The sequence below is a fragment of the Rhyacophila brunnea genome, unplaced genomic scaffold (genome assembly GCF_057557595.1).
Source record: "Rhyacophila brunnea isolate RB1 unplaced genomic scaffold, BYU_Rbru_1.0 scaffold_7, whole genome shotgun sequence".
Classification (NCBI taxonomy): Eukaryota; Metazoa; Arthropoda; class Insecta; order Trichoptera; family Rhyacophilidae; genus Rhyacophila; species Rhyacophila brunnea.
In genome coordinates, this window is record NW_028233339.1 from 7,388,915 (window position 1) to 7,401,153 (window position 12,239).

Below are 12,239 nucleotides of genomic sequence, written 5' to 3' on the forward strand. Positions count from 1 at the left end.
TTCGTTTAAACTCAATATTCAAAACACTCTCATGTTTTCCTGTATGTATTTATAAAAAATCTACATTACTTGCGAAAAAGCAAGCAAAACCGGGAAATAAATAATTATTATGAAAAAACATAAAAATAATTATGTTGATTTTTTTGCAATGACTCGAATGGTTGATGAGAATTATAATTAGAATGGATTTAATTTATTCAACTCAATATAAAATGTAGCGATGATAAAATATTACTTCCTGTGAAAATAAAATAAATACAGTTTCAAACAATACACAATTCTAACATTCATTAGTTTCAGCATTCATATTGGTCGAAAAGAATTATTTCAGTTTCATTCACTAATAATATGACACATTTTTTAGAGAGATTTAGTCATGGAAATAGTAATTTAATTAATAATAATTATAACAATATGTTGATGAAATTCGACTACTATAATCTATCATTATAAGCTTTTTGAATATCTATACAATCCCTGTCACTATCAAAATAACGTTGGCGTATTTATTTAAAAAAATACACTTATGAAGATAGTTTTGTTCACACTATGTTAAAGATACTGGATATGTCACATTAATTACCGATCATATCAGAGATACCTTTTTTAGATACCATTTTAACTTTTAAACTAATTTGCCAAAACTTACAGACGAAAATTATAATATTATTATTGTAGTAAAAATAAAATTTACTGATTGAAAATATAAAAAAAAGAAGGACGCACTAATGCTTAGTGAGTATTTGAATATTGTTAACTTTTTGGATACATAACGACAAAATAATTATTGTAATAAAATGGTAATTTCACAACTTTGAGTATTGATACGTATCATTTTAAACACAAATTATGAAAATCAGGATTAAAATATATTACTGAACAACAAAGATAATTAATTATAATTATTACGCTATTAATACATTATGTACATATGTCCAAAAAGACAATTTTATGAATTATAAACAGTATTTTTACCAGAGTATTATAATAACAAGGAATTGTTCAAATTTTGATCATCACATTAAAATATAAACAATAATTATTAAAAAAAAATGCTGTTTGAATCATATGAACATAAAGATACATTTTTGGCATTAACCAGACTTGCGAAATATCTACTTTCGAAACTAAAAATTCAATAACCGCTCCAACTTAAAAAACAACAAAAAAAAACTTTAAACTCTGGACACTTTTATTCGATTAATAAAAAAAAAATAACTAACAATTAATTACATCATAAGATCTTCAATTTGACTGACGATAAAAAAATATTAAATAAAAACTAACACGGAAAGGAAGATTGTAGATATTTCAAGCCATTTTCCCAGATCTATATTAAATTAGATTGACTCACATTGAGAAATCACTATAAAAAAACTGGATACAATTATATTTACTTTTTATCCTACATGACTAAAATAAACAGATATGTCAAGTCCCACAGTGGGACAGATATTTTAAATTAAGGTCTATGTGAATTATAAAATAACTATTGAAAGCATGTCATGCTTATTTATTATCTGTTTTTAAATTTTGATGAAAAAAACATGACGCATAAATTAACACCATCCTTACGGGAGAATATCATTCAAAGATCTACAGACACATCTCAGTATCAATTCAGTATCTGTACCGTCTCGACATTGTATATAGTGTTTTGGAAATTTACTGAATCTAGGTATTTTAATTAATTAAATGGCCGAAAATATGGTAATATTTCTTCTTCTAAAAATTTAGTATTACTTGGCGAACGCGACGACTGAGAGTTATAAACGTTAAAAATGACAGCACGTTTCTAACAGTGTGTCAGCTGTAGACAATACGGATACTAAACTGTTAACAGTACTGATATGTATGAATGGTTTTTTATGCTTCATGAAAATCTTTTACTTCTATTTGTGGAAACGAATTGTGGATTTTTATGAAAAAAAAGACTGTAAATCAACAACTATTATTCATTGAAAATATCGAAATCCACGAGGCGGTAAAATTTAACACTAACTTTAATTACTATTTAAATGTAAATTGATAGTTATCTGACTATATCTAAATCAAATACACTGACAAGTATAAATGATTGAGTATGTGTGTATCATATATTACAATAAGCTAGCGGACTGTTCCTAGCTGCCAACTTGAAATGATTTGCAAGCTGTTAGTTCGTTTACAAATTAAATTGTTATTATTAGTAATCACTTTGGTATAAAAAAAATAACAGTTGATGCAATTTCAATCACATTTCGATTTAAATATTTAAAATAATCTTACATGAAATATACAGTGGTCAAGTTACCCGCTTCAGGGGGAAAGTCAATCGATAGACTATTATTGGTAACAGTGTGAAGATGTAATAATATGAAATGTTCTTAATGATACTGCATCAATTGTAGCAAATCCAAATTAAACGATTAGTGGGGGCCCATTATAAAGAATAGGCCGCCCATCAGATCTGCTAATATTTGTACCGTGGATTAGATTTATGTAAAATATATATATATTTTTTTGTTCATATAACAAGCATCCTTGCAGATGAAAATAGAAGTTCTTTGAACAGACTTATGCATCTATTTTTTAGTCATGGATTTATTTGATATTTGGCATACAGGGAAGTCTTCAATAGGGGGTAAATCTGTTGTATCCGCTTCTATACACGGTAGCCTGGAAACAAACAAACACAAATATTAATATCTATGCTACACAGTATCGTCAGTGTTCTGGCAGAAGACACTAATTCGAAAAAATGACATATTGAGTTAGTTATACCAAAATGATCCTTATTTCAAACTATACCGTCTGGAAACCTTCTTAATAAATAAACAGTCTTTATTTTAAAGTCATCCTTTTTACGATTACTTAATAAAATCACATGACAGACCATTTCAAACATTTTAACAACTTCAAAGTCAAATTACTCAAAACTAGTATTCTCCAGTTAGTGTGTTCTGCCAGAACAGAGACGATATATTCTCGAATGGGTGGTGAAGACTAGACCAAAAACAACTTAATCAAGAAAATTTGCTGAACATAATATTACATAATATGATACAACTTTTTTCCCGTATCAGCAGCTTACTGTGACAGCACATAGCGTGATTGGTAATGAATTTGAGGCATTAATAGTAACTTACATATAAAAATAATATTTAAATGAAACTGAACTTTTTCACTCATAAAAAAAGTTTATCACTTGGTATTTCTTGCACAAAAAATATTTTATGACACATGTTTCGCTCACATCAATAAACCAATCTCGCCAAGCGATAAACATATTTCATGTAAATAATTGTGAACTACCACTGAGTAACGGCTGAAACTGTGGAAGACATTGAAAGTTTTCAATTTATTCTGCAAATGAGAAAGGGAATGAATCGAACCAATCGTACATTTCACGCAGCAACAGTCATTCTTATACAAAGTAGTCGAAAATTAAATCTTCTTCCAGCTGTTCTGAAAAATAGTGATCGTAGATATCTCCCGTTTTCTTACACACAGAATTTCCATGGGTTACTATATACCAGTGGTGTAGGGTGGAGGTAGGCTGTTAAGATCCGCCATAAATAATGGACACTAAACTTTGTCAGTCATACGTATTTGTTTTCATTGAAATAAGACTACAATAATTAACATAATGTTAGTTCGTTTTTAAAATTCAATTAAACCCAGCGAAAACTAAGTCATAATAGATAAGCCAAAAAATACTCGTTTATAAAATATCTAAAATTATGCAAATAAATATGTTAAATTGGATATTTAACAGACAGAATAATAATTTTAAACTACGAGGGTGGGTCAATAAGTCCTTAGAAAAGCCGACAGGTGGCGCAACTAGTACTGTAAGCGGTTTGTTTTCATGCAGCGGCACTACCGATTCAGTATGCTGCGAAGTTTCAATCAGATTGGTCGGGTTGTTGTTTTTTATTTTCGTACATTTAAAAAAAAAATTTGCTTGTTTACAAAAATGGAGAAAATTGAGTTTAGAGCTGTTATTAAACATTTTAATATAAAAGGGTTAACAGCAAAGGAAATAAAAAATGAGTTGGATTTAGTTCACGGCATATCTGTTCCTTCACTTGCAACTATTTATAACTGGTTAAATGAATTTAAACGTGGTCGTACATCAACAAAGGATGAACCACGCTCAGGACGTCCTGTAGAGGTGACTACACCAGAAATGATCAATAAAATCCACGATATGGTGTTAAGTGACCGAAGATTAAAGTTGAGTGAGATAATTGAGGTTACAGGGATCTCAAAAGGTAGCGTCATTTCTATTTTACATGACAAATTGGGCATGAAAAAAGTTTCTGCAAGATGGGTGCCGCGTTTGCTCACAGTCGACAATAAACGCAATAGGGTGGTGGCCTCTAAAGCCCTGTTGTCGCTCATGCAACGCAATCCGGATGAATTTTTTCGTCGCTTTGTGACTGTAGATGAAACATGGATACACCACTATACTCCCGAGACGAAAGAACAGTCAAAGCAGTGGATTGCGAAAGGCGAACCATGTCCAAAGAAGGCGAAAACCGTAAAATCAGCTGGTAAGGTTATGGCTACTGTATTTTGGGATGCACGTGGAATTATTTTCGTTGACTATTTGGAAAAAGGAAAAACAATAACAGGGGATTATTATGCATCTTTATTGGACCAGCTAAAAAACGAAATTGAAGAAAAACGGCCTCATTTAAACAGGAAAAAAATCCTCTTTCATCAGGACAATGCCCGTGTTCACACATGTTTACGATCAATGGCTAAAATTGAAGAATTGAAGTTCGAATTGGTCGACCACCCACCGTATTCGCCAGATTTAGCCCCCAGTGACTTTTTCCTTTTCCCAAACTTAAAAAAATGGCTAAGTGGACAACGTTTTTTTTCAAATGAAGAAGTCATCGATCGGACAAATGCTTATTTTGAGGACCTTCCGAAAACTTATTTTTCTGACGGTTTAAAAAAAATTGAGAAACGTCTAACCAAGTGTATTGAGCTCCAAGGAGATTATGTTGAGAAATAAAAAAAAAATACAAAAATAAAAACTGTTTTAATGCTTTTTTCTACGGAATTATTGACCCACCCTCGTATTATAGTTTGGTTTATGAAGGGTTTATTGAATTTAAAAAAATTAACTAAAAACATGTTTAATTTATGTATTTTTAATCCAACAAAAACGAATAAGTATGAATGAAAAAGTGGGTACAATTTTGTTGTATATATATAAATATACCAAAACTATTATGGTTTGGTTTAGGCAGAGTTTAATTGATTATTTATGGCAGATCTTAATAGCTTACCTCCACCCTTCGCTACTACTATATACTGTAGATATTATATTATAGCACATACTGTAGATATATTGTTGCACATTGATCGCCCAAGTGTCTATAGTTATTTTTTCATTTTTCATAATCGTTTACGGCCATAAATCCCAATGACGCGACCCGCCGCGCACAACTGGCCGCTGCAGTGGACTTTATACCCTTGCCGCTATCACCAAGAATAGCCATGTGCGGCAGAGCGGCAGCGCCGCGTCAGTGGGTTTGCCCTTAGCCCCATCCAAAAAACAGGCAGTCTAAACCATCTTACATAAAATTAAATGAATTGATTGGTTTCTTCAACTTTATACCAAAATGGCTTGTCATCAACAGTGGAAAATATTCAGGTAACAAAATGAAGGATTTTATATTTGAGAGAAAGGTACTATAAAGTCAGCTACAAACATAATTGCATTGTTAATATATAGCTCAGTTCCATAGTGCTACGACTAGGAATTAATAGTTTTGAGTAAATGGCTTATCAAAATTTTGACTCACCTAAACTGACTTTTAGAAAAGTGACGAAAACATCGGCCTTACAAGGACAACTAGTAATATTTTCGAGTTGTATTTTTGTGGAACTGAAGAGGAGCGATATACTGGCTAACGTAACTTAAAACTTGATATTTTTGACTTATCGTACTATGGAACTGACCTTTTTTTCCACTCAAGTATACATGATCATGTGTATAATAATAATATTATATGTACAAGTCTTTTGACTGGGGACAAGACATTAAAATGTTTAAATTTCTATATTGAATACCTTGTACAGGTAAAATAGAATGTGTGTAGTAGGCGACCGGTCCCATGTATTTTTTCCGTTTTTCCATGATATGGTTGAAGCATAGACTAATAACATTCACATATATATGGTGTTGTGTGGAGGCTATATCGCCATCATATTATATACTTGTGACAATGCGCAAGTATACTGGCTCAAGTAGCTGGTCAAGTCTGTCGTCTAGTTAAAACTACAAATGACTTATTTGATTTAACGAAATGTTAACTTACCCCATAACCAGCAACTGGTCCTATACCGTGGCTCAAGTAAGGATCAGCATATTCACGCCCATACCTGAAAGCAAATTATCAGTATATGAATATCTAAACAAATATGTAACATTCTTAGTATACCTATATTGTATTACAGTAAAACCCCGTTAATTCGAAATCTATGGGAACAAAAATAAAAAAAAATTACGATTATAGAAAATACACTAAAATGCAGATTTTTTTCTCGCTATAAATAGATTTTATGAATTTTCGTGAATAATTTGATTTAGGGTGAATTTCGAATTAACCGTGATTGTATGAACAGGTTTTTACTGTACTTATTTTAGACTTCTTCTCATGAGTCCAGTGAGGTCAACTAACCAAGCTTTCAAATGCGGATCAAACGGAACAGTTGGATATCACAAGATCTCACATGTATCGTCACCTCATTTCTAACTTTTCGTAATAGTGAAATTTTTATCTTTTTTCATGAACCTTTTTGATTGGTTTTTAAGCCTTCAGCGGGTCTATTCTATTAGACAAGGCGACTATCGACCGCTAAAGTGATAGTATTTATTACATATTTGTATTGAGGTATTATAATTGTTACAATAAGTTAGCCATCTAATCAGTCAAAACTGTCTCGCTCTAAATTTTATCACAGCCAAGAGAGGTGCTATTAAAATATAGCACTTATTACAAAATTACAACCAACTTATTGTAATCGTTACAATAAGTTACTTTGACACAAAACCCTAAGTTTGATAATATTTATCACTGTAGTGGTCGATAAGTATAGAATAGACCCACAGGTGTGTTATTTAAAATTCTACTCTGTCATAAATACTGTCCAACACATATATTTGGATTCAATCCTGAATTTTGATTAATGCAACATTCTTTTATCACTCAGTATTGAATAAAAAAAAATTTAATGAAAAACTAATGAACCAGACGTTACGTTAAATTTGAACTAGGGTGACAATATATTTCTTGACGTAAATAGGAATTCAATTTGGAACATTCTGAAAATTATAGTCTGATAACCTACCGACTTCCACAATAGAAAAAAATATAATCTTTATGTAATGTTAAAATCTGTATGCAAGAGGTTAACTACGGTAAATTCAAATTTGATGAAAAATAATTTTCAATATAATAATTTTATTATTAAAAAATAATTATTATATTGAAAATTATTTTTCATGTTCTACATTCTATAACATGATAAATAGCAGTAAATTATAATGCTGTATTGATAAAGAAAAATGTTTTGTAGGTATTTTAAACCTTCTCAATTGCCAATATGGACATAAGCCTCTCTCGCATACTGAAATTCTGCCGTGATTCTCAATGAAAAATAATATACATTGGTAGATTCAATTGGATAAGTGAAATAAAAGGATTAGTTGAATATTACCGGCAAGTTTGTACTTATGGGCTCTTCATTTTGGCAGCAGTGTAGTGGATGAAAGGATTTTTGTTGTTGGGGCATACATACATGGGACGAAATAGTAATTTTGATAAAACAGAATAATTCTTATCATTATCATATTCTTCATTTTCATACCTGCTAACAGAGTTATCCAATTGAGAGTTAAATAAATATACATAACTTGAAAACACCTCAGTTATACATATATTAGAAAAAATCACATTTGAAAAAAATATGACGCGTATCGTATTTATCCACTGGTATCAGCCAACATGCTTTAACCCAGTGGTTCCCAAAGTTGACTGGGCTCCGACCCATCTAACAAAAATTTCCAATCTTGGGACCCACTTCTTAGCTGTCTTAGAGAAAAGAGGGCATAAATATTGGTAATGCTCAGATTCCCTAGTGACGAGTCGTGGAACTATTTAATGCTGTCTTATTTTTGTTCTAATTGAAATAAAAAAAATATTTTTTATAAGTGTTACCAATATGAATGAAAAACTGTTGAAATAAGAAACACAACTTAAATAAAAAAAAAATATTACTTAAATACCTACACCTGCAAGGTTTTTTCACAAAGTTTTTTCAATGGGAAAGGATGTATTTGTTTCTTATTTTTCTTCATTACAGTTTTAGCATCAACTTCAACTTTAGTTACTTTTAATCGCAGTGAGTTTGATATATCCAATTTATTTCGGTATTTAGTTTTAATGTTAACCATAACCGAAAATCCGACCTCATATAGATACGAGGTAGTAAAGAGAAGGAGGACTTTCATATTCATCGAACAGGCAAGGATAATTATCAGCAACTGAGAGCCAGAATTTCGTTAACTGTTTACGATTGAAACTATTTTTCAGTGACGTATCTTCTGATAAATCAATTAGTTCTTCACTTGCTTTTGTTGACATACTAGTTGGTAAGTCGTCTTGAAATGGGTTACAAATCCAACGCAATGAATCAAACTTTTTCATCTCTTCCCCAAAATAGTCGTCAAAGTTATTTATTAACAGTGATAAATGACTGGAAATTTCAGACAGTACGTTCATCTTAGGCTCCACATGGTTTTCAATAATAAAAGTATTTTTTTTATTATTATTATTTATAATTCATGTATAGAGTGGCGAGGGCCCACTCAATATTTGCTCGCGACCCATAGTTTGGGAAACCATGCTTTAACCAATTAAGCTACAGGCCTTCTACTAAATTATGATAATTTAAAAAACTTGGTTTAAATCATATTGCGATACCAGTGGATATACACGGGTTCAAATCCCGTCAGGCGGATTTTTTCTAGTAGGTATACATCTGAGGTGGTTTCAAGTTATGTATGTTAAATATAATATGGAATGTTACATTCTCAAATCTTGTGAATTATTCATTGAATAAAAGAAATGGTTTATTAAAAATTAAATAAATAACAAAAGAATTTGTTAGGTAGGTACCAATTTCATTTGAAACATTAATATCATTTTTTTTAACAAATAGCATGAAGGCCAATTATTCTCATAGGTTCACGAGGCCGCATTAGTGTGGTATAATAACATGAGAGATGAGTTAGTTACCCTGCTACGGCGGCGTACCCGGCGACAGGCTGGGCGGCGTAGGCAGCGCGGGCGGCGGCGGCAGAGTAGGTGGCGGCGGCGGCCAGGTTGGCGGGGGCGGAGGCCAGCGGCGCCTTCAGCAGCGGCGTGGACGCGGCCGCGGCTGCCGCCTGGAGCAAACCCTCAGCCGTGACAAAAACTCCACGTTTTAGACTCACACACATACAACTCACATATTCCGTTACACGCCCCGCTTTGCGTGTACACGCTCGGTTAAGTTGTTAGTCATCGACCGGGGGACGCGAAAAAGATTAGATTCACGAAACAGGTTTGTTGGAGTGTCCCCGACATAACAATGGTAAAAACATCCATATGAAATAACTGTTTTTAGTTGTGAAATACCAGACATATACACAAATAAATAAGTATTACTCACGAGATAAAAAAAGATGGATTTACTAAAAAAATCTATAACAGGTTAATTCAAATGAATTTTTTTAAATCGAAGTAATGAAAATAAACAATTTTTATTTGTCTTTCATATCCATATCATTTCATAAATAAATAAATTTTGAGTAATGTCATTGATGACTTTTGAAATATATCTAACAATAAAAATGTTCCCAAATATTATGGGGATATTTTATTATATAGCACTTTAATCCCATTAAACGAGTCTCCTCCATCTAAATAGCAATTAGATATTCTTAAAAAAAAATGTCAGCATAATATATATTATGAAATTAACAATACCTGTATTTGGAATCTTTTAATTCTTTTTTATGCCCACCAGTCTATTATGGTTAAATACAATGAAACATAAGACATTGTTTTTTGTTTATCAAATGATTATCTGAATAAAAGTGATCAATTTACATTTTTTTTAAAGTTAATAATATTAATAGTAAACCAGAAAACAATGTCAAAGTTTCAAATAAGTAAATTTAAATAGTAGTATCATAAGATGTTACAAGGTCAGTTAGAATAAGCCTGAACCCGCTACCTTCTGGATGCCGGGAGTTGATCCGTAAGTGTAAAAGTTAATCTGAAATAATCACATGGGATTTCGACCTAGCCGCAACTGAACTGATTGAAGTGGATTGTTTGTATGTAGGGAGAGGTATTAATTTATAAATAATGTTTTAATTAGTAAATAAATTTAAAGTCCTTACTGTTAACAATAATTGTTCATTATGGGATATTAAAAATTGAATGTTATCTAATTCTACACGTCAATACATTCATCCATTCGTCATCCATGTAAAGTATTAATATAATGATGGGCGGTGGTGGTTGGAGGGAAAAAAGGTATCATTCATTCATATTTATTATTAATTCGAATCTTGAACCTGCATTTTTAGTATAGAGGACATATTTTGTATTTTTATTTATTTCTATTAGTGTTTTTGAATATTAACAAGTATTTTTTTCTGACTGCTATGACTTTGTTGTTGGCAACATTTTTTAATAATAAAATGAACTGTTTCGATAAAAATTATAATTTTATAATTCAAAGAATACTTATTACCTTTTGGATAAATGTATTTATTTTATCTAATCTGGCATATAAAAGAAACAGTCTGACATAGTTTAAAAGTTCGTATCGCGATGAATTTAACTAATTAAAATTCTTAAAATATAATCTCTGATAATATATCAAATTAATACAAGTTATTTATAAAACATTTGTATTTTTTTTTGTAAACTTATAATCGTAAATAATTAATGCACTATATTACAAGTTCAGAATTAAAATACCACGGTTTGGAATTCTAGAAATTTCAGCTGTCGGAATGATAGCCATAAAACTCCAGACAATTTGAAAAAACACAATTTAATTAAGAAATTTTGTGACAAATTAACCGAAAACTATCAAATTATATCAATCACTTACCTTTTAATATTACACTGTCAACGATATTTATACTACATATAATATTGTAAAATAAATTTCATCTAATAATAATGTAATCAGTAAATAGTGCTTTCAATTATCCAACTGAAGATGTTTATGCGTATTTGTATGGCATATATTATATATATATATATATTACATATTCATATGGCATATATTATTAAGTGTTCTGAAAGAGACAAATGTATATTTTCAGAAATGCAATCCATAGTTTCTTAATAGTGAAACTTGTCGTTTTGTACATAGATTATTTACGATGTAGAAATTAGAAAGAATTACGAAATCAATACTCACAATGTGTGTGACAAAGCTGGTATTTTCATGTTACACTTAACGGCTTCAAAGAAAAAACAGCTTTACCCAATCGATACAAAGGTTTACACACAACATAGTCTGAAAGAAAGCTGATCTAACTTCCATAGGCAGTTTATAAAACAAAAATTAATGTTAACGTAACGGTCTAATGTGCATGCTCTTCCATAATCAAAAAATATCAAACAATCGTAATGAATAAAGCAATATATTCCCGATAATCAAAAAAAAAATACTTCATGCATTATAATTTAATCAAGAAACTTTCACAAGAAATAGTGTTGTCGACAGTTATAAGTGGATATTAAAAATAGAAAAAAAATGTAATATCATATCAAATCAGTCCTTTTAATGCTCCATTAAATTATTTTAAAGACTTTTTAATTGGAAATCATAATATTTTCATGCTGAACATAAAAAAATATTAATAAAAATGATGTTATCTGAATTATTGTAGAACAAATTTAATATTTTCTGGGTTCAGTGTCATGTAGTATACAATAACTTTTAGAAGATACAATTAGAATTCAATAATTATGTATGTGTATCATTTTTTAGGGGATTTTATATTGCCAGATAGAAAAATGGTAATAAATAAATATATCTATCCGTCAATTCCAATCAAAGAATAATTAAAATTGTAATAATTCCAAATACTAGAGATACCACGAAACTATATTTTAATAAACAAATATACGAAGTGAAGATAAACTACGGCTTGAAATCATCTC

At 30.6% G+C, this 12,239-nt stretch overlaps 1 protein-coding gene across 14 annotated transcripts in view; it reads right to left on the minus strand.

The window, feature by feature from the left end:
• Nucleotides 1-2,487: 2,487 nt before the first annotated feature.
• Nucleotides 2,488-12,239, minus strand: part of LOC147064435 (RNA binding protein fox-1 homolog 1-like) — a 522,090-nt gene continuing 512,338 nt past the window's right edge. For 8 of the 14 annotated variants that reach the window (XM_085957957.1, XM_085957951.1, XM_085957953.1 and 5 more), the window contains 3 exons: nt 9,303-9,463; nt 6,321-6,384; nt 2,488-2,658 (listed from right to left, as the gene is read on the minus strand). In XM_085957957.1, the coding sequence (XP_085814083.1) occupies nt 2,614-2,658; nt 6,321-6,384; nt 9,303-9,463 (270 nt within the window). In that variant the 3' untranslated portion in view covers nt 2,488-2,613. The remainder of the gene's footprint in view (nt 2,659-6,320; nt 6,385-9,302; nt 9,464-12,239) is intronic. The other 6 variants (XM_085957955.1, XM_085957950.1, XM_085957962.1 and 3 more) reach the window with 1 other exon arrangement.